At 37.7% G+C, this 24435-nt stretch overlaps 1 protein-coding gene across 2 annotated transcripts in view; it reads right to left on the reverse strand.

The window, feature by feature from the left end:
- PRKD1 (protein kinase D1) overlaps positions 1-24435 on the reverse strand; it is a 145981-nt gene that overhangs the window by 29327 nt on the left and 92219 nt on the right. Inside the window, exons 3-7 of one of the 2 annotated variants that reach the window (XM_082484760.1) lie at positions 18384-18515; positions 17510-17670; positions 14619-14642; positions 4042-4252; positions 2263-2340 (exon numbers count right to left, since the gene is read on the reverse strand). In XM_082484760.1, the coding sequence (XP_082340886.1) occupies positions 2263-2340; positions 4042-4252; positions 14619-14642; positions 17510-17670; positions 18384-18515 (606 nt within the window). The remainder of the gene's footprint in view (positions 1-2262; positions 2341-4041; positions 4253-14618; positions 14643-17509; positions 17671-18383; positions 18516-24435) is intronic. The other variant, XM_082484759.1, reaches the window with a different exon arrangement.

Below are 24435 nucleotides of genomic sequence, written 5' to 3' on the forward strand. Positions count from 1 at the left end.
ACTCAAATCGGAAGCACACAGCTGAAAGGTTTGTAGTCTTTAAAATGTTTGGATATAAGTTACTGATGTGTGATTAAGAGACAGATTATACTTCGTCTCTAGTAGAAACAGTCATCCAGTCATGAATGACACTTCCCAGTGCAAGGCTCACTCTTTGCTATTCCTACAACCCTTTTTAAATCTCTATTTTTAATAAGCCCAATCAGTTAAAAATAACCTCTCACATTTACTGTTTAATGTGTTTATTAATGAGACCATACTTGGAATTTTATTGCTTCAGCTCTTCCTTCACGTACTATTTTGGGGAAGATGCATCACACAGCAGATGGACAGAGTGACAGATGCTGTATTTATTTATTAAGTTTGAAAATAATGCGAACCAAATTACTGTAAAAATAGAAATGAGATACCAGGATGAAATTGCCTTTGATAATCCCACGGACCCTATATCAGTCATTTAGGACAGACAATTAAAAGTGTTCTGTGGCGCTACAGATACTATACTGTGGATAGTATTTGGTGGGGAAAAGTCAAATTCTATAAATTTTAAGATGGAGAGCTCCAAGGAATACACTTGGAGTAAGCTTGGAGTACTTGTTCTCACTCCAAGGGGCTTGGCACAAGCTTTCCTCACTCAGCTCTTCCTCAGACAAACCACTGCTTCTCCTCAGGCCAGCACCAGATTCACGTGTAGGAGGCAAGTCACAAAAGTAGCGTGCTGCTTGTGGGGCAAAGGTGGGGAGAGGGCCCAGAGGATGTGTTGGAGGGATGAAATACAGCTGCCTCAAAAGAAAAGAGGGAACTTCAAGGAGTAATTCAGAAATAAATGTAAATTTTGCTCATTTAGTCCAGCTGTCCAGAAATAAAGCTTGCCTTCCTGTCTTCTCGTAGCACTTTTGATTGATCCTGTTTTGCACTCCTCTCTAAAACTGCACCTATGCAGGAAAAATTTTACCATTTTAAGGAAATTTAGTTACTTTCTCTGACTGCAAATCTCAGGGAAAACTCTACACTGTTATCAATGGAATTAACATATTACGGCGTATGTTTAGCTCTTGGATTTGAAAATCAAGCTATAAACTTCCATAAGCATTGTCACTTGCACTCTTGAAGAAATAGTTATGTTATGGGATGGTTAATGGTTAAATGAGCTATAAATGGTGTAAAGGTTAAAAAATAATAACAGTAATAGTGACTCCAAGAGTCCAGTTGGAGGTGCATCAGAGAGGAAGAGGCAGCAAGAGTACAACATCAACCTTCCAGAACATCCCGCAACTTTGCACATTTCAAGTTGGATACTCGGCATCTGAGATATTTTTTTTGCCTACACTACTTGCCATTAAACAGAAAAAAATTATAGTAATACAGTCATACTACTATGAGAAATACTACAGAAAATATTAGTTAACATTCCTAATTTTGGAAATTCTTGGTATCTCTTCAATAAATTAGATCACCAATTTTAAGTTTGAAAAAGGATACCTAATAAGGCAACACTTGATTAACCTCAGAAGCAGTTTAGGCTGACAACTTAACGTGGTAATATGCATTAGAAACTGAACACTTTACCACACTTCTCATTCCCTTATCACATAGGAAAGTGACATTTTCAAGGCAATCAACAACTCATCTACAACCACTCTTTTTTTTCTCCAGTACCGTCTGTCAAGCCTACCCATACATTCCTGTACTTGACATAAAACCGACAGCACATGCATAGGAAAATCGGCAGATATTCAAGCCTTTATTTCTGGCAACTGATACGATTAGTTTTACGCCAACAGTAAGTGGTGGAATTTTTTCCTGGAGGGCCTTCCCAGTTCTTCCAGGTATACTTTTCCTTCTCAGGAAGATTATTCTAAAACAAACGTGTTTTTTTCCCCCCAGACTAAAAGAGCTATTTTGTGCTTGTATCTGACAGGTGAATGCCAACTTCTCATGCGCGTAGCTTTTTTCTTTACTCTGGCACTCTGCATTCCACAGGCCATGATCGCCCAGCCGGTCCGCTGCTGCCACCACCTCTGTGGCACAGCTGAGCCTCTCCGTCAGTGCCACCTATTTGGAAGACACACGCTCGGAGCTGATGGTGTATGAACCACCCAAAGGGTTCCTCCCACACTTCGTCCTTGATGTACAACAGAAATATCACGGAGGAAAGGCCACTCCCAAGCAATGGAAAAACGTGTCTTTGTACACATCAGAGTTTTACATTTTTATTTAACTGATGGTTTAAACAATGACAGAAACATTAAAGCAACTTACCCCCGTTAATGGCCACTTCCCCCAGGCAGTTATTTGGCACTTTAGGAGCACAGCGTTTATGACAGTTGAACCTACAGTCTGTTAAGAAAAAAAAAAAGGCACACAGTAAAATTATTCCTCTTTTTCTGTGACACAATTATACTTTTTTCCTGCCACCCAGCCTATAAATGTTGAGCCCTATCATTTCACTAGTACAAAGTTAACGTGTCCGGAGAGCCTCCCTTAGCCTGGCTGCACGCCACCTGCCCGCGGAAGGGAGAGGACGAAGATGCTAGAAGCCCGTTTCCCTGCGGGGGAAGGAAAGCATAATGGCGGGCAGCTGGGTGGAGGCAGTACCTGCAGCCGGAACACACACTCAGCTCATCTCGGGGAGCCGTAGGGAAGACCTGTCCGCATGGCTGCCAAGCCAGAGCTGCTTTTGCAGTGCCAGCAGCAGATCGGGCTGCAGCATATCCACTGCAGCTTTCACGACTGACTACAAATCAAATGCTGAGGACTGAAAATTGAAACAGCAGAATCCGAGCCAACAATTGTAACCGAGAAAATATTTGTTCTTTGCATTGCAAAGCAATTTCTAGACAGCTTTCCGTGGAGGGTTCCTTCAATACTTTCCTTACTTTCCAGATATTTTTATTTCGCTCTACCTTTAATTTTTTCCTATATGTAAGTAGCACTTTCTTAGATGTCATCTTAACTGTTTTCTTTTGGTTTACAGAACACATTTTACGTAAACTACGAGCTGTAACTTATTAACACACCTGGAAAAGCAAAGAGTCAGGAAGGAAGAAATATACAAAGGATGTCTATATCCTTGTAATTATTTAACTTCTGATTAATCCAAAAACTAACTGAGGTACAGCAGTGCTAAACTGTAGGTAGTATTTTTTTTTTTTTAAATCAGGTTAATATTTGTTTATGTCACTGGGATTCCTAACAAACTGAAACAAGCGATGCCTTCATAGAGATTTTGCTTTAGTTAAAATCACATCAGTATCACATCCCAAGCTAAATGAATGCAATTTGGAATTTTTTTCAGGGTGTTAGTTCAAAGAAGCAACACAGAGTATACTGATTAAGTCTATGATAGTTATTGTTTATTTTAAAAGAAGGAAGGTGATTTTAAGAATCTGTTAGCCGATGTTATCCAACATCATAGCATACACAATGCTTTGTATTTATGGGCACTCTAGCTGGACAAGGTGAGCCAGTAGTCTAGGCTACAGTCCAAGGGGCTTGACTCACTTCTGCACCTGCTAAGGTACAACACCATGAGACCTGAGAGCACATTTGTCACATTGAAAAAAAGTCCTTTAAATTCCCATATGAGCTCATTTTGTTTTATTTCATTTCCATTGCAACTCCCCCAAAACCCTGAACTGCTGGGACTCGGGCACGTGCTTCAATTCAAGCATAAGACTTTCTGGATGGAAAACAATGAAGATAAGAATACAGCCCTTTGTGTTAACTCTTCTGCTGTAACTGCCTGTGAGCACGTGCTCACCTAGTGCCAAATACAAGATATTTTACACCTCAATGAAAAAGATGCGAGCTACTGCAGATATACCGCAGGGTAAGAATGCACAGCCACGCAGCCAGCTCTTGCAGAACAGCAATTACTGTAATTTTGATTCCACCTTAATCCAGTGTAATTGTACATGTTCCCACACCTAGACAGTTTAGTGGAGAAATCATGAGTAAGGCTACACAGTAACTACTCAAACGCTAATTTACTAATTTTATTATGCTTAGCTTGTATGTTCCTAAAGGGCGTTTACTTACCTTTGCACTGCAAACCCTGTCTAAAAAGCCCTTTGAGAAGCTTCTTACAGTACTGGCAAACTGTTGGCCGAGTGTATGAGTGGATGACAAAAGTGTGAGGCACTTTAACCTTGGACATTAAGATCTTATCTAGCTGAATAGGTCGTCCAATGTAGGACTGTGAATTCGATCTCTTCTCTCGTCCAGTGAATGATTCTGATGGCGTCTTTTGCTGTGAAATACATAAAAAGAACATTTGAAATAATCATGATGTACTCATTTTTAAAAGATTTTCATATCACAAATACTCACCTCATGAACAGCAAGTCATATGTCATAAAATGTAATGCAAGCGCTTTTAAACACTAAAAGGACATGCAACATACCCTCTTCTCAGACTGCTTTTGAAAAATTGGAATGGTATCAAACAGTATCTTTGCCAAGAATACTATCATAAATTTCACATTGTGGCTGAAACAGCTTTTTATTAAAAAAAAATGTTTTCTTTATCAAAATGAAAATATTCACTAAAGATTTCTCAGAAAAGCATTTTGTGTTCTGATAAAAACACAAGCCATTTTTACCTCTCATTTTCTGTTTTATATCAAAGGCAACTTTGAAAGGCTGCATTTTTTGTATAAACATTAAGAAAATTATTACCTTATTCTATGTGCATGCAGATTTTTGATAGAAAACAGATTAGTATTTTCCATCCCCTTTATTTATAATTTCTGCTGTCGCTAACCTTACCACATTTAGATTATGCACAATAGATCACAATAGGTATTTAAATGCATATATATAAATATGTATGAAGACACACAGTGTAAGGCACGGAATCAAAAGAATTCCTGAAAGAAATTAGTTACCTTTTTTTCTCTACAAAATTCATTTAGATGCAAATATGATAATTACCCCAGAAAACAACCGACCCAGAAAACTGCCTTCCCCTAAGAACTGCCCTTGAGAAATAACCAAACTACACCCCATTGCTAACACGGAAAGGAGAAAAAAGTGACAAGATGAAGCATGATGATAATTTAAAACTCAGCATCTTCTTGCCATCATCTGGAAATAATCTGATAACTGAAGGCTAGAAAATGAGTCATTCCCCAGCGAGCCTGCACTGTTCAAAAAGTTGTAGTAGCTGAAGCTTCAGATTGGCCCAACTTGAAAAAACTGTTGTTTCAAACTAATAATGTTACAGGAAATTCTGCATCTGAGAAGGCTGATTGATTATAATTTCTTGGTCACCAAAATATGAAAATATATTTCTGTATGCTTCTGTCTGAGAATCTTGAAGTAAAGAGGAATTTGAAAGTCATTTTGACAGTAGAAGCAGCTAAGGAGGTCCAGGCTTTGCCTTCATAGAGTATTTGCCACAGGGGAAAAAAAAAAAAGTTTCTTCCTTCCAAAGATCAGATAGGTTTCTTACTGTGAAGACCAAAGTTTTTCTTTTGGTTATACTGCAGAACTATCTTTCCAAAGAACTGTCCAGAACTTCCAGAACTGTCTTTCCAAAGATGCACACCCAAAAGATTTGTTGAAGATTTGTTGAGCTATCCTGCTAATTGACAACAATGCCAACATCACACGCTTATCCACTGTATAAATGCAGGTCAAATCAAGGAGAAATACGCAAAATACATTGTATAAGCCAGGTGCATGTGGTCACCATAAACAAACTAGACTAAAACAAGTATAAGAAAGCATCTGTCTTTTCTTCATCAAAAATGAAGGTGTCCCTGCCCATGGCAGGGGGGTTGGAACGAGATGATCTTTAAGGTCCCTTCCAACCTAAACTATTCTATGAAAAATAAGAGTGGAAAAAGTATGAGTACATACGTTGATATTATGTGTTTATTACCTTAGTTTTAGATCTTCATGCTCTGTAAAGCACTTATGCATATGAAATAAACTAGTCTCCGTTTAGGATTAGATTTATTTTATAGCTGTTAGTTAGCAATATTGCTTGCCTGACATTTCCAAGGCAGATTGCACCAAGTCTTAAGAAGTCAACATGAGCAGGGTTTTGGAAGGGAGGGCAGAAGCCCAGCAGAAAGGAAGAGCGAGCCCACACGTACAGCACAAACTGCATGGCTCAGCTTGTGCAAACTACCTGCAAATGACAGCCCTCAGTACTTGTGGACAGGACAACGCTCGCAAGAGGAGCCAGAAATAGTGATGTGGTCCTCTCAGTCTTGTTCGTAGAACACGGACAAATTTGGCCCAGACTGATGCTACTTCAGTCTTTGTGCAGTGCCTTACAAGTTACATCCTTAGCCCTATGCTGTGGTCAGATATCTAGCTCTGAATTTACTCTTCAGCGCTCATAAGAAGAGTTATACATGTGACACAATAAATTTTTATGTAAGTATCTTCTTTTTGAAGAAAGTGATTCTTTAAATGTTTGCCTTAATCTTAATCACTACCCGCAAGGCATTAGTCAGAACACTGTGCTGTCTTTGTCTTGAATATGGACATTTGGTGGACTTTTAACAACACTATTCTCTTAAGATGTACTTTAGGAGTAAGTATTTCTAAGGAGAAAGAGTTTTGTTGTGTGCTTTCATTATATCACTGAAAAAAAATAGTATTTCAGTTCACTGTTCGTACCATTAGACCTGTTTCTTGACAGTCTTACTCTTGTCTGACGTACAAGTGATCCAAATATCTCCTAACAGTACAATCTCTTAGAACCCTCTGTAATATCACCTAAACTATATCTACTTTGTATCATCATTCCTTGCCTTCATTTGTCCAAATTATTGCCAACTCAAAAAATATTTTGGCAACTGAAAAGCTAAAAGCTTTTAAAAAGCCCAAATTACTTACATCTAGTTAACCTCACGCTCAAAGGATTTAGAGAGCTGGTGTGGCCCAGTTTTGCTCCCCAAATGCCTTGCAGGTTTTAGAAACATCAGTAGCGTTGGTGAAATGTATTGAGACTTATCTCAGGCACTTATATGATTAACAGAGAGAGATAGGCTCTGCTACCGCTCTGAACACTGAGATGCAGTGCCTAGATCATGTCTGATCAAATCTCAGGCGTGGTACAGTATGAGCGTGGGACAAATTATTTGCTATATTTTTTGCTTTTTCTGTTTGAAGGCAAGTTTTTCCAGTTTTAATGTGCTAGTATATGCCTCTGGATGGTTCTGAGAAAACATCAGGTTTGAAAAAAAAGGGAATTCTGTATGCTCTATGTTGACTCAATCATTTCTGAAAGATAACTCTGCAACAGTCACTTATCATACCATCAGCTTTGATCAAATACCGAGTTACCATTGACAAAGCTGTTGTACTGTTGTTTATTAAACTTGTTTCTCAAAGTTTCTATCAGTCAATGCCCACTTACAATTTTTGAAGGATTTACTTAAAGTCTCACTTCACATTTTTGTGAAAAACTACATTTTTGCTAGTAATTTACAATTTAAGGCATAATGTTACTAAACAAAAGATTTACCTTTTAGGCAGACCTACTGCAGAATGTCAGTCTTCAAGACTGGTCCCTACTTTACCTTTTTAACATGATATTAATATTCAAAGTGCTGCTTATATTTCTGTTAAAAATAATATACTGAGAACAAATAACAAGCTCAATAACAACCGAACACAATTTCACCACGTTTACCTCAGAGGTGAAAGGAGTGAAAGGAAACAGGTAGGCCTAAACTCAGAATCACAGAATCACAGAATTATCAGAGTTGGAAGGGACCTCTAGAGATCATCTAGTCCAACGCCCCTGCTAAAGCAGGACTGCCCAGAGCACATTACTCAGGACTGCATCCAGGCGGGTCTTGAAAATCTCCAGAGAAGGGGACTCCACAACCTCCCTGGGCAGCCTGTGCCAGTGCTCTGTCACCCTCACCGTAAAGAAGTTTTTCCGTGTATTTGAACGGAACTTCCTATGTTCTAACTTGTGCCCATTGCCCCTCGTCCTGTCACTGGGAACCATTGAAAAGAGCCTGGCTCCATCCTCCTTCAACCCACCCTTTAGATACTTGTATGCCATAATAAGGTCTCCCCTCAGCCTTCTCTTCTCCAGGCTAAAGAGTCCCAGCTCTCTCAGCCTTTCCTCATAAGGCAGATGCTCCAAGCCCCTAATCATCTTAGTTGCCCTCACTCAAACAAATTGTAGAAAGTATCAGTCAGCTTCTTCTATTTACAGAAAAAGTATTTCAACTTTTCTTTGCCATTCTGCAAGCACTGGGCTGCTATGCAATAGCAGCATAGCGCACTGCGTAACATACCAGCAATTCTCAATTTACAGTGGCTTCAGGTCAAGTAAGAAGTAAAGTTGAATTTCACTTCCTCCCATATTCTAGAAATGACATCAGCAGTCCTGGATCTGGTCTCCTGCATGCCCAGGCCTGATATAATGGACTTGTACTGCCTTCCCTCTTCCAGCCAGAGGCAAGTGACCCTCGGCTCCTGCTCAGAGGTAGCCAAGGGAAGGGAAGCTGGTGACAGAGGACTCATGGCAGCAGCAGCCAAAGCGTCACTCCACACACCCCCGACGACCGACTGATTAGAAGGAGGGATACCTCCTCCCTCGTGTCGATGATGAGCTTCTCCTCCCAGTAACTTCAAAAACTCCTGTCAATATCCCTCAACTTTAACTTCCAGCACTCCCAACATCAGACAGATGCCACAATTTAAAGTCCCTGAAAGAAAAGGAAGCCAGGAACTCTCCTATTTTGACTGCAAAAGCAGGGATCTCTTCCACAAAGCACCACCTTCTTCAGCCAGTGTGCCTGGTTTGTTAGAAAGATAAATTAGTTTTTCCTGGTAGTCAGCCAGACTACTGACTCAGCAAATCTGGAAACTTCCCAGGAAATGATTGCTTAACTGGATTACACCATGGAAACTAACAGCCTGCGTGGCTCCAAACACTAACCAGCCCTTTAGAACAATCGTCCCAGCAAGGTAATCTATACTTTAACAGCTCAGAATATCATTTTCCAAGTGACAACAAACACAAAGAAACATGTGCAGATATTTAACTGTACGGATGTCCAAGCAAGCCAGTGACACTGATCATATCCAGAGACTTCAATTCAACTGCTTCTTAAATGATGAAAATATCAAGAATCCAGTGTTTGGTTACCCTTTCATTTTGAAAAAGTTTGTGGTTTTTTTTTTTTTAATTCTAAGAAGCAAGAGGTGCCAAGCTTTTCCCCAACATGGGGCATTCTGCATTACTCTGATTAGCTGATGCCTTGCACCTCCTTCTTGCTCAATTTCTTTGATTTTTTTTAATATACTGAAGCTACTCATGGTTTATCTAGTAAGCTTTGTTGAAAGCTACTCAAGGGCACAAGGAGATTGTCTACAGTAGCCAGAAGCACAAAGTCACTGTGCAGAAACCTGTCATTGTAGGAAGGAGACAGTCCTCCATATAACTGCTACCCCAAAGGAAAAATCCCTCAGTGGGAGATCCCTCCATCTGTGCTTTTACGTTGTCCAAATCCATTGCAAAATACAATTAAGAAACTGAAATAAATACTGATTCCCTGCCAATGGATTCAGCTGTTCTTATTACCTGGGTGAGTGTGACTGTCTTCTAGCACCACATCTATCCCTCCCAGGCACAAAAAATCAAAGAAACATTAGGGAGATGCTGAAGGGACTAATGGGAAGCAATAAAAGCTGACTGACTGGATGCAGATTTTGCCTCTTGGGAACAAAGACAAGGACCAGCCCTGCAATCCAACTGCACAGGCTAACCTAAAACATAAAACAGACGGCTGTTTGCCTGACTTCTTTTAAAAGGCTTCAACAGTCCCAATAAAAATGTCCCTGGGATTCTGACAAATTCTGAACAGCTTCACGTTCTAGAAGAGTCAGAAGAGAAATACTTCAGTTTTGACATTTGATCATCTTACTTTAAATCATGCTTGCGGAAACACATTCAAGTCAGTAAACTTCACTCAGAAGAGGCTACACATCCCATCCTCTGCTAAATAGATAAGATCTCAAAACTGTTCGCAAAGAAGTGCTAACCTTTTGCAGACTCAATATCTAAAAAGTAATGTGTCATCATTCCTGTGCTTTGCATTGAGATATTCAGTCTAAACCAACACATGTATCCCTACAATTTTGAAATGTTTGCCTTAATAAAAGAAACAAACTATCACGAGCTATGTTTTTTATTTACTTGGACAACTGAGAAAATTGATGTATATTTAAAAAAAAAAACAACTGCAATAACCGTCGGCATGAAGTTTCATTTTTCGTGTTGAAGCATACTTGTTGAAACACGCATTTCCTTCCTATATTGAAGGCAGAGGATAAAGCCTTAATATGTTCATATACAATTTCTTCACAGGAAGCTACTGTCAAATGAGGTGCTACATATCTATGTAACCACAGGAACTACTATGTTTTTAATGCAATGCAAATGTTGACTTTCTTTTCCAAATTAAACTATGTGACTGTAATTAAGTGAATTCAGGGAAACAAATCTTCAGTTAAATGTACTGAAATACCACACTTAATATGCAATCAACTGTGTTGTCTTTCAAGGCTTCTTGCACTCTTCTCTTTAAGTCAAGTGTATGAATTAATCCTACAAGCACCATAGTTAGATAGCTATGGTCTGAAAAACACTTGAGCGTTACATGTGTAAACACATCAAAGAACTGACTTCAGTACAAGCTGTTAATATTAAACTATCCACAGATGGTAATTATTATGTACCCTGTTCCTCCACTCAGACATCAATACCAGCAAACAGGGGCTTGAATGCTCTGTCTGTAGCCTGTCTTATTTTGTGAAGTAACAAGAGAAGATTACTGGGTTTCAGCAGTCGTTGTGTGACTACCCTAACTTCTCAGAGTCAGGGATTTCCCAAAACAAAAGCCCTTTGCTGACAAAGGATTTGCTAGTGACAGCAGGCATAGTAGGGCTTATAAAGCCGAAAGCTTTTTTCCTGCATCTTACAGACACAAGTTCCTTCATAAATATTATGTTTAGTTTGATTTTCTGTTATATGCTTCATAATTTTAAGTAATAAATTATTTTCATGTCTCTTGCACTACCAGAGTGCCCACATCATAAACCAGACTCAGCAGCTTAGTTGTGCCTACTGCATAGAACTAATAAGAAAGGAGGAAAAAAAAAAAAAAAAAGGCACATACCATGATACAAAGGTGGCATAGCCAAGTTATAATTCAAGACAAAACCCTTCAGGGAATCTTTGTACCATTCTGGTTCACATTACCACATATTAATATTGCCTTTTTTTTTTTTTTGTCTATGCAAATGCATCCCATTTGCACTGTCTCCATACCATCCTTACTGAATCAGTGATAACCAGCAGGCCTTTGGCCTTCACCACAGCCACTGGTTTCAAAAAAGTTTTGGCATTGGACAGCAGAGGTCTACACAAACCAGCTTAGCAAGGTTTGTCTAAAGTGAAGAGAGTTTGGGGGCAGTCGGATGTTACCAATGTACAAAACCAAGCTTATATATGAGAAAGGAAAGCACCATTGAATGCGTTTGGGCCAGGTAAGTGGAGATAAAAGGTTGCACTGATTGCCTCTATTCCTCAAAATACAATTCGCACTTTGGGACCTTGTAACATTTCAGAAGACCCAGCACTAACATGAATGATGTCTCAGTGATGCTATAGGAAAGTAAAATTTGTGCTGCAGGGTTTGCCACTTTTTTTTTTTAAGGTTCAGTATGTGCAAATCCTTGTGTTAGTACTTAGAAACCACAAAAACTTTGCTCTGAGTGTACATTTGCTTAGACGTACCATACACTCCTAAAGAATTCCTACTGTCACAGTTGCAGAGCACCTACAAGTCCTCAGTTTAAGCCCTGGTGACTTCTACGGAGGACCATAAGCTGACAACTATTATTATTGTATGTCTTTCCTAAAAACAAAATAGTGGATTTAAGAGCAAGAAGCAATTACCTGAGGACAAGAAGAACCTGAACCTCTCTCCTCTTCCAAGCTGAAGAATCAAATACCCATAAAACCTCTTCAAGGGATCACAAACAAGTTGCATTCAAAAACATCAGCAGACATGGTACATATGAAACTTCAGAACATGTACATCTGAACCATTTTATCTTCTACCTATCTTCCTAGATAGCTGGAAAATATTTGATGCAAAATGGATGCATCTTTTTTTATTTTTACTATGTTTTAATATTTTAAATAATTGTACAAATGCAAGAAAACTAAAAAACTGATACCTAAAAGGTTGTGGAATTAACTTAAATTTCTATTTAAGTATTTAATTTCCATTTAAGTATTTAATTTCCAGTGTCAGATTCATTGGAATCCTTGATTCTCAGTTCTGTTCAGTGCATGAACCTAGATTCACCTGGTGAATCTGGCACTAAATCAATATAAACATTACTTAGGATTGGATTATTTCACAGCCTATATTTTACATTTTCATTAATTTTAAATAACATCTAGATTTTGGACCTCAAAAAATTACCAGGGGCACTCCCCAAAACAGCATAGGGGTTTTTATTAAACAAATGAGCACAGAGAAAATAAGTTCCCATAGGACAGACAGGAATGTGCAATGTATATCACTGGAGAATGGAAGGACAACTTGAGAGTGATAAGAAAAGAACGTGACTATGAGCGGCATTAAGTCAGAGCAAACTTGAAGGTCTCTCTTCAAGAGGAAATATTACTTTTGCCTCTAAGAATCTTCAGTCTAATGAACTCTACTCTAGCCATTAGAAATGGACTCCTACTAATTACAACTGGCTTAAGGCACAAAGCTGCTCTCAGCTGCAACACTCTAGCTCTTCTTTAACCCATCCCTCAAGGGCTCCTTTTTTTCCAGCCCAGTGAGTCGGAGAGGCATATGAGGCTCTATAGGGACTGGGACAAGGAAACGCGTCTTCTAAGTGTGGAAAACCAAGGGTTTATAGACTGGGAATTTTTGAGTCACTGGAAACGAGGATTCCTTATTTCAGTGGAGTAAGAGAAAAGAGCAGCTGTATTAAAAGCTGGGTGTAAGGGAAGAAAGAGAAAATGGACATCTATAACTCAAGACAATTCCCAACCAGAGACTCTACTGTCCTAGTTCTGCAAAATCACCCTTCTATATACAGCTGAGAAGCCTCAAGGCAGCTCTGCTTACAACAAATCTACAGAGGCAGGCAACACCTGGTGTTTTGTTTTCTGTCAGTGATACATAAATAGTCTTTTTAACTAAAATTATTTAGTAAAATGTAATTCCTGATTCTTCATCAAAAAGCAAAGAGAATCTGTAAGCAACTCCGTAATATTCAACTCGCCTGTGCCCTGTAAGACACAGCATTCCTATTTTAAATGCAAAGCTCAGCTAGGCTTTTTCTGAGAAATCACATCCAATGTGTCTATAAAATGACCTTAATGCATCAACATTCATTGCTTCTAGAAGAACGAATAAAACTTACCAAAATAATGGAAACATATATAAAAATAATTAGAAATAAAATTCTATTGAGTCATATAAATGTATTTTAAAGTAAAAACATGGATGGTTAACATATTTTTTTTCTTTTGTAAAAAGAAACACAATTTCATTTTTCCTCCAAATACCTTTTTTTTCATTACTACTTTTAATTACTCTTAATTTAGGGTAATCCATCACCATCCAGATTGATGGATTCATCATTTTTCAGATAGAGTACTTAGATTGACGCTTAGAATAAAACTATCTTAGATATTACAAAACCTGTTCTATATATGCTTCTTTGTATTGTTTTATGGGTATTCTGTGGAATTGTAATTCTGGGGCACACTATGGTACTTAGGTACACTAGGATAAGAATATGGGTGGTTGAGGAACAAATCAAGTTATTTCTTTTGAAGAGACAGATGTTTGGCCATGATAGTCTCCATTACAGTGCAACAAAAGATTCCTCAGATTAACTAGACAGTATTTTTAAAAAGGAAAACATTTGCAAAGCCTGCTCTTCCCTGGCTGCATCTCAAATATATGCTGCAAGGAAAGATGCCAACATTCCATAGTTTCAAAAACTTTTGAAACTTTAAACAAGAAACAAGAAAATCCATACTGGAAGCCAAAGAGGACAACCTTTGGCATGAAGTACCCATTAAAAAAAAAAATAAAATGTTTTCTCATTTAGACTTTATACTCTTTTTTTATATAGCTGCAACTTAGTTGTACAGTGTTCATCTCTATTTCCACAGAAATACAGAATCCTTCACTCTTTTCTTTAATGAAACCATACTCTGGGAAAAAAGCTACCACACTGCATTATGGTATTACTCCAGCAAATTCCCTACGTTCTGAAAGTGAAGTTAAAATTTTCTTCCCACGTGTTACTACCAGTAAAAAAGGGCTTCAGTCCAACCAATGACTTCTAGCATGCCTAAGACATCAAAATATTTTAATGTTAGCTAATTTTACTATTTAATATAAGAATTATGACCTTCATTTTGGAATCTAGACTTTGGAGTTTTGCACTGGATATACCCTTTCAAAATGAAAAACAAATGCTCTAGATTTCTAAAGATCATAAAATCTAATCTGATTAAATTCCTGCATTTCTTCACATTGACACTGATAATCATAAAAGAGGATAGGGAATACAGCAAATACAGTACATACCTCATAGCCAGGGCTGACAGGAAACTGAGACAGGAGGTTGGAAAGAATTAAAAACAGAACAAAGAAATAAGGGAGGGGAAAGACAGAAAATAATGTTACTTTAGAAGCAAGCATGAACGTGCAATTATTTTATACTTTCATCTATGTTATAGAATAGAATGCAAAAGAATTGCATTTGAGCTATAGCAGGCAAAAATCTGGGTAACAGAGCATCCTCCTAGTTCTACGTGTTTTTAGCATTTCTATTTGATGAGTTTTACACTACTAAGTTAAGAATCAAAAAAAGGATACTGCCCAAATTTTAATCTCTGGAAGTAGATTTTTAAAGCTGCACTTAAATACAGCCCCCAGTCAATTTCCCACTCAAATGAAATGCTTTATTGGCAAATGAAAACATTTATACCCAAGTGAAACTGTGTCTGTGTGCGGTGGTTCCCTATGAAACAATTATTAAAGTACCCTTTGCAGGATTCCACATTATGCTGTCTCAAAGATTTTTCAAATGCCACAAGTTCATAAGTTAGGGCATAACTTCTTTACTTCCTAGGTGGCATTTTTCCAGAAACCAGACTTACAAGCTAAATTTAACACTGTGAGCTAAAGTTGGCTTCTTCTGGTCCACACAACATGGAGAAAAAGGTGCTGAAATTGTAACTGTTAATAATTCCATCTATGAAAGATCTCTAGGAACTCCTTCTTTCTCAACTGCTCAAACTCTACATAGTAAATAGGGGTAAAAATTACATTTATTTTAGTCCTTTTTAAAGAATTGACAGATTACTGATTGAATTCAGTGGTTCCAAACAGGGGTTATCTTTTGTTACCAGCAATTCAAGTGCCACACCAATACTAATAACAAGCGATATGATTTTGTGAACGAGGATGATGTTTCTTTGTATATTCACATAGACTGTAGAAAAATGAAACACATTCCAAAGTGCATACTTTGATTGGTACCACAGTATAAACTGCTATAAAACTTATCTCACAAGTACTGCAGAAGAATGGAGTCCAAAGGACAGATCTGATAAAGGAGAACTGACAAAGCTCATGCACACTTAAAAAAAAGGGAAAAAGAAACTGAAACACATTCAATGCAAAAAAACCCAAAACAAAACAAAAGACATACAGAAGCCATATGTGACAGCACCTATGAAAATCTGGTAAATGGTACCATTATTTCCTGATATAAAAGTGAAATCAGAAAGCTATTTCATTTCTCTAGGCAAATGCCCATCCCTGTACTGACTGTAAACATATTTTCTTTGTGCATACACATGTGTGCGCGCGCATGTGTGATGTTGTGAATCATCAGCGTGGGTATACTGATGATTACAAGTTCTTAAGAGAAGTATAGCCTGCAGTATCTATGAAACTTTCTGCATTTCTTCACTGGCAATTTTCAACAGTTTTAAAATATGTAGCTTTGCAAAACAGGTATTTCATATAAGAATTTGTCAGCAAACCACAGTGATATAATTTAAAATGTTTTGAAATTGAAATTTTTTGCTAGCTTGTAACTGTAAAGTGCAGTGATTATTTATAGAGAGTACACCAGGACGCTCACTCATACAATGTTTTTAACTAAAATTCCAGAAACAATTCAGAATTAGGGCCAGCCTTCCTCAAAGTTTTCTGTCTTGGTCTGAATAAGTCAGCATTTCTGAAACAACTTACTGAGTTGTATAATGAATAACCTATAAAGATTTGTTGCTGCGCTTTTTGCAGAACTTAAGCACCTTACTCATTTATGCAGCTTTTCAATTAAAACCACAGATTCATAATGTTAACCTTAATTTCCAAGTAGCTTTAGGCTAATGATAATCAGTAACATAAGTACATAATTATGGTTCGTAGATGATACTGCATATAACACCAGGTCTGCATCATTTGCAATAGTGTCCTTTTAGTATGTCAAGTTTAATAAGTTTAATATTCTAATTGAGTGGAAAACATGATAATTGTTGTGTGTACTTATAAATTCTTTCCTCTCTTTTAAACCTTAAGGTTTTCAAAACTTTCACTTAGGAGTGGATTCATTTACACTCAGTGTAAATTCTCAACTAATCAAGTGTATTATGACCACGAGTACTAAAAGGAACAAATATGCCAAAGATAAAGAACACCTATCATTTTAATTTACTCCAGTCATGACATTTTGTTCTCAGAAGAGTTGCTTTCATGATGGAAAACTACTATGCTAATGCATATGCAAGTATACCATGTATTCACATGGGCATACGTGTATAATATACACATATACCATGTATTCACATAGGCATACATGTATAATATACACATATACATATACTTCTACACAGACATATACACACATTCACCACAAAGATTTGTTGAAGGAAGGAAATAAGGGGAGACTTCTCATACTTTCTTCTGAACGCTTAGAAATACGCTAAATTCACAGGCTCTAACTAATTAACTATAGCCATGACTGTGACAGATACACAGTTTAATACCGTGGTGTTTGGGTCACGGCGTTCTCCTGAGGGCAAAGCCTTCCTATGTCACAATGCAATGGATATAATGGTCTGATTCACAAGAAATTCAATTTCTCATTCCAGAAAAGACATCTTCCAGGATGCAACCACTCACGTTAGCATGGGTGGCAGTTTTAGACCTTCAAAATAACCTAATTCTTGACAAAGGGAGGAGACTCCTGGGAGTGTCAGAAGTGACACATACCTTGAACCCACATACCTTAAGCTGGTGACCTCCCTTTTACGTCAAGATGCCTTTTCTCACAGCAACGCTGTATGATTTACATACCACCCTCCTCTGTAGTCTGTAACAGGCAAACCCGGATCCTATAGTACCAAACGTCATTGTCTCTTGTCAGCAACCCCCATGGCCTCTATAGCTAGGGAACCCCGTACCAGAAGGGCTTCATCCGGCACGCTGGGCGAGGGTTCTGCAGAAACTGTCCGCACGGTGCTGAGTCCTGTTAGGGAAACGTTTGACAGGCGCCTTTTCCGTACACCACTGCAGTTGTTTGGGATTTTAAACGCACATCTCTTATGGTAGTTTAGACCGCATCCTGAAAAGAGAAATTTAAAACCATCTGATTACAGTTTATTACCGGAAAAAGCAAAGAACTTGGATTTTTTTTTAAGAAAAGAACAAGGGTTGAAAAAATCACCCTTATTTTTGATTAAACTTTTTTCCTCTAACTCTCCTGGTTTAGTTCCTACACGCCACAATTTTTTAGAGAGATACTGTTATGAGCTCTGGAGAATTGTATTTATAACCAGTGTTTTTTCTCTGATTTTTTCAAAAATCTACAGTCTCAAAGTGCAAAAAATTTCTGTGATCCACATTTGGGAGGTCAGGAAGTCTTTCACTGGACGTGGCATATGCCATTGGATACAGTGTGCCAGGAGTCAAATAGTTGTGGCAAAATGAGGAAAGATAGCTATTACAACCTCACAGTAATTTCAGTTAAATGACCTGAATAAATGTGATATAGAATTAGATACAGGCTCAAGCTCATAACGGAAGCGTAAGACACAGAAAACCTTTGCTTAAAAATACATATAGACCAATATTTTTGCACTTTGGCTTACAGAGGCATATGTAGGAGGCCTCAGAGCAGTCAAAAGGATTAGTTCCCTAAACATTTAATTATTTTGATAGTTCTTACTGTCTCTACCTACCGTAATTTTTTTCTGATGCCTAACCAATTTAAAAGCAGCACCAGAAACAGCATGCCTAAGTGGAATGGACTGAAAATGGCATCTCACGGCAGCTTACCTTCACATTTGAGTCCCTGCCGCACCAGCCCCCACAGCATTTCTCCACAATGGTCGCAGAAGGCTGGCGCTCGATACGAATGAACAAAAAGAGCATGGGGCCGGATCTGAAAGTCCTCAAATGTAGCAGAAGCTGTAACAAGACCACCATTCGGAAAACGAGCAAAATTAGTGACAGAACTAATACGCTTCATTTATGTGGTACTTCATCACAGAACAAAGGAAAACACCTTTTGGTCACTATGATGATGAACTTTGAATTTTGTGTTGGTCGTTATACTGTATTTTGCAGATAAAATGATTGATGATATACTATCAAACAATGGTATATCATATAAAATGGCCATGGGCAAAAGAATAAAGCTGCTTTTACAAACTTGCAGCAATAACTTCTCTGATAATATTTTCCAATAAAACACAGGAGGATAATAGCATATCAAACTCATCAGAAGTCATCGGAGTTCAACCAAATGTTGGAATTTTTTCAACATACTCTTTTACAGAATGTAAAGGTCTACATACACAAGATAAACTGAATACATCCAGTAAAGAATCTTTTTTTTTTTTGGACAAGTAAAGGAAAACGTATCAAAAATGTGCCATTTCAGCTGACCATCTGGTATATCTTATTCAGCAGCCTGCGTTGGTATTGGTGAACTGATCACTCAAGTTGAAAATATAACATTACAGTTTAAAAAGAAAACATGTAATTATACACCCAGTCATCAACAAAGAGAAAAACCTTGCAGAGCAGTCTGGAAGACTACCAACCCTTTTGAAGTGACGTGAGCTTGCAACTAGCGTTAGCAGTTGCAAAAGTTACAGGGACTAGTTAAAGGCAGTACTGTAAAATATAAACAATGACAGTGTTTTAAGAACTATTTAGTATACAGAGGCAGCTAGTACCACAATACTTTTAAAACTATACGTTAATGAAATATTTTCTTTTTATTATTATATATGCTAAACGTGCATCAGATAGTCCAGTGAAAAATAATGTGTCAAATGTTGTTAAACATTAAATGCGTATGCAAACATTTGATCTCCTTCAGAGTGCCATTTAAACAGGCGATTTACATTTGCGCTTATTCTTCACGGATACCAGTATGAATAACCCAGGTATGTAGCCACTTAATAGAAACGCTTTGTCTCGCAACAGAAATACATTCCTGATTTGCAACTGAGAGGAAAAAAAAACAAACACTTTTTTTTTAATGGTTCAGTTCAAATGAATTCCTAATAGATCCACATACATTTAGTCCTTGTCTTTTTCCTTGTGTCTTAATGAAAAGAGGACCAAAAATCTGCATACCAATCAAGAAAAGGTTTTTGACTAACTAGAGTGGAGTACCAATAAAGACCTATGCCCTGGACTCAGTTCCTTCTGTGCACACAACTGCTGCTCTTGGAAATTTTTTTCCAAAAATGTCCACAGAAAAGCATGTTTCTAGTCTCAACCAATTTCCAGTCTAGGGATCTTTCAACAGAGGTATTTGGAATACCATCACAAAAGTAGGATCCAATGACTCCAATGATATCAAACCTCCTTTTTTTTTTTTTTCCTGTTTATTAAAACAAACCAAATCACCTGTTTGTTTAATTCAGGATTCCATTTTCTTTTCCCAGAATTACTCTGTTCCTAGTTTTCATAATAAGCCACGTCAAAAAGCTTATTTAGTTCATAAAATCAGAACTTCATAAAACAGTCCCACGTGTTGGAACATCCTGAATCTGAAATCAAATAGTTTTATATTTATTTACGTATGTTAGGCCAGCCATTTTTTCAGCCTCAAGGGCTTCCAAACACATGAGGATACTTGTTTAAGTATGTTTCTATTTTTTTTTCCAGACTGCAGCGGTCAAGTTCACTACTGTTAAGGCAATGCTCCCTCTGTAATGGTAATGCTGTCTTTGGTATACTAGAAAACACAACTCATCAGCACACATTTTAGATGTTGAAAAGAATTCTTGTGATTTTACCTTGGCCAGGATTTAAAGTCAACCATCTTTTCTGTGCATATAGCCAAATGTTCTTCTGCAATTCTGACTGAATTAAAGAATACGTTGCAAGGATCAAGCACTCAAACTTTAAAATCTATTTTGATCTTATTTAAAATACAAAATATGTATTTATTCTTCCCTTGTACAAACAGAAAAAAACACAGGCATATTAACTTCCCTATTTAATTTTATATTGAAGATATATCATAGGAACTAGGACAACACCTCCTCAGTAGATCATTGGTTTGTGGAATTCGAGAAAGATTCATTTTTCTGGGCTTCTGTGTCACCAGCATGCAGCCACCAGGTGTGGTGCTGCACAGAAGTGCTACGGTCGGGTAACAGACACCTCTATGCTTCTACCACACATGGATACAGATTGAGATATGGTAGCCCAGGAGATGGATGAGACCAAATTATAGATGAAAATCATACTGAAACTAAAGAAAAGTTGGACTGGAGAAGTAGGAGCAAGGATACCACTTTCAGGAGTTACAGCCATGCTGTAACCTCTCTGCATAGAAAATGCACACTAGCATCTGTGCTGGTCAGCCTACAGGTTAGGAGGTTGGATTCTCCACTGTTGTCTCTCATGTAAGCAGCTGAGAGGGATATTTTCTGTCATCTGTTCTCCTAGACACTACCAAAGAGTCATTTTGGGCCCTGGTAATTCACACCTTCCTCTCCTCTCCTCTTGCCTGGTCTATGAAAATGCGATATACACATGAAGACATGGTCTTCAGCGTCTTGGAAACTCCAGCCATATGGCATGCTACAATATACGCATATATGCAATGAACACCGCTATAAACACATCATTGAGACTTCTAATCACTCTACTTATTTCCTTCAGAGTTCCAATCTAAGTTCAGAGCCTCAGCCCTTCTGTTCAGGACTTTTGATTCTGGACTTTCCACAGCATATCTACCTACAGCTTTATGAGGAATATTGGGAATAACATCTCCAATTCTTCACAAAACAAAATGTTCATGGAAAAGTATCTGGGAGTTTCTCAAGGATAAGCACCAAAACTGGAACATCATGCCCTATCAGCTTCCAACAGAATTGCTATGTACACTTCTTTGCTATTGTCTCTAGTTTAAATTTGCACATAACAAATATAAAACCAAAAAGTTTACTAAAACAAGACACTCAGTGAGCATGCATTTCTCCCCAAGAGAGAAGACAAGGAAATACACTACTATAAGACCTTCAGACGTGATAGCCACGAATTTCAATAACAAATATGTGGATTTTAGAGATGCAAATTTTTTGTTTATAAAAATACTTTCCTGATGTTGTTTCTAAAAGCAAGTAATAATCAAAGCACTATTAAAATGAGTGATGTGTAAAATAAAAATAGTGTAAGTCTCAATGTAGCAAGGAGTTAAGTCTGTATATAAGTTTATGCCTATTTCCTTGAATACTTACCTAAAGTTATACATCTATTTGAATTCTATTTTAAGTAAATGACGTTTGTTAAATTGGGAGATTGAAGAGGAGTTTTACAAGTATTTGCTAGGTGGTTTTTCAAATAGTACGAACAGTGCAGCAGAAACACAACTAAGCTTAGAAAAAGCAGTAACTTCAATTTAGCTCAATAATTTAGATAATGGACTAAAAATATTTTAATATATCTTTATATTAAAATACTAGTTTTTGTAAAAAGTAAATATCAATAGCTCTGTAGAAGCAAATCTGAAAGTAAAACCTCCCACAAGCAATTTCGCCTTAGGGATTTGATCATTTGGCTCTCTTCCTATGTCCTGAATTGAGTTCCATCTGAAGCTGTTAAGTGGATGGAAACTACTTCGTGGTTGAGTGTCATTCTCTCAACTCCATTTCTGTTGTACTGGTCTCTTCTGGTCTCTTCCTGCCCCCCACTGCCCCTTCACAAATGGTGAAGAAATAATTGACATCCTTTCCATTAAAGCCGAAACTGAACCTTCTGATATGACTGCAAATTAATTAATGGGTTATCACGGCTTATGACCTTGTAATAAAAAAATGTTTCTACTCCCAAGGCAAAAAAAAAAGAAGTAATTTATAAATCATTTTATTATATCTTTTGGTTCAGTTCATGTTGCAAATATATGTGGTATTAAATAAATACCACAATTAGCAGTAATGTTAATGCAATTTTAGAGAGGCAGAATGAAATGCAAAGAAACCTCCCAAAGTACTGAACGTGAATTTGTTGTACCGCTTATTATAAACACACATGCAGTATCACATATTTAGAGTTTTTTATTTAAATGTCATTCAATTTAAATGTCCTTACATTTTCTTGTACAGTACATGTTGCAAAACAGAGATCACAGAATCGCAGAATGGTCAGGGTTGGAAGGGACCTCTGGAGATCATCTAGTCCAACCCCCCCACCAGAGCAGGGTCACCTACAGCAGGTTGCACAGGATGGTGTTCAGGCGGTTTTTGAATGTCTCCAGAGTAGGAGACTCCACCACCTCCTGGGCAGCCTGTGCCAGTGCTCTGCCACCTTCACAGTAAAGAAGTTCCTCCTCGTGTTGAGATGGAACTTCCTATGTTCAAGTCTGTGCCTGTTACCTCTTGTCCTATCGCTGGGCACCACTGATGACCAATTTTCAAAGAAATTGCCTTTCAACAGAAGCCTAAATTTTGCCTAAGCATTTAATTGATTACTGAATTAACACTAGGATTTTTTTCCTTGACAGAAAAGTAAATTGTCTGTGCTGAATTACAGCTGGATTTAAACAGCTCTACATCAGGTTAGGCTGTTGTTTTCATGGTGAACTCACCCTCCTGTATCTGCTGTATCTGCTACAACAGAGTTAAAACTCATCAGCGATGAGTTGGTTGGCAAAACTGTTCACCCACCATGAACTGTGAGAACTGAACTATATTTCTGTGATGACAGGGGAGCAGGAGCTAGTAATGAAGGGTCCACCTAACCTGAAGGGTCCTGAAAGTTATGGTTAGAAGCTCCAGAAACCAAAGACAAAGCATGGAAAGGCAGGAAAGTTTCAGGCAACAGTGAAGGATTGTTAGATCCTACCTTTATACAGGGTTTTGGGGCTGGAATACAAGAGTGTAGGTCAGCACCCCAACAAATCACTACTAGTGGACTTACTCCACAGCTTAAAGATATTCTTAGGCACCCACCCATGGAGAAGGTCAGCAAGAAACTGAACTTAACAACAAACTACTTAGATGAGGAACACCAATCTGTTGGTTTAAAAGGTAACTGAGGCAAGTTCTAGCATGCTTCCAGCATTATCAAAACCAGATACCAATGGTGAAGATAAGCAGTGATAAATACCATTCTTATTCTACACTTCAACCCTCCTGGCTGAGTAACTGGAACTTATCATATCATTTTATATAATGATATATTAAAAAAGCCATATCATTTTATACTGACATAATAAAACATTCAAAAATAAAAGGCAGGGAGGAAAAATGCATCTTATTTTAAGAAAGCTTTAAATTTGGCAACTACTGCAGAATACAGCACTAAGAATACAAAGCATCATTCTTTCTCCTTCATTTGAAACTGTTTTGGCAACATTCCACTCTGTTGAAAGGCATGGAAGTGTTTTGGAGTTTAATTTTTAAGGTAAAAAGAGTGTTTTCCTAGGCTTCAGATATATATGCTCTCATCAGGCTCTGTAGACAGCATTCTGTTTTCTAGTCTCATGAAATGATTTTATATCAGAACACTATTCACTGAAACTAGTGTGCCATTAGAACTTGATCTGGAAGAACTATGTTAACGAGAAGGTTACACAAATCTTTAATCTGTATAAACATGGAACATTCACATTTCTTGTCTGCCACCTGTATGGCATAGTTGACTTTCTATGGCTAAACCTAGCACTGCTTAAATTTTCAAAGCATGCGATTCCAGAAGCAGTCATATATGAATACGGTTGTTCTTTGGAACTTCTTCCATCATCTAGTAATTCGTAACTTTTTTAAATTACGCATCTAGAAAAGCTTTCATGTAGCCACTAACAATCAAAGTTTTAACTCTCAGAAAACTCCTGTGTTATTCACTGAAAAAATAAGTCCTG

Source organism: Vanellus vanellus (genome assembly GCF_965231255.1).
Source record: "Vanellus vanellus genome assembly, chromosome: 6".
In the NCBI taxonomy this organism is placed as follows: Eukaryota; Metazoa; Chordata; class Aves; order Charadriiformes; family Charadriidae; genus Vanellus; species Vanellus vanellus.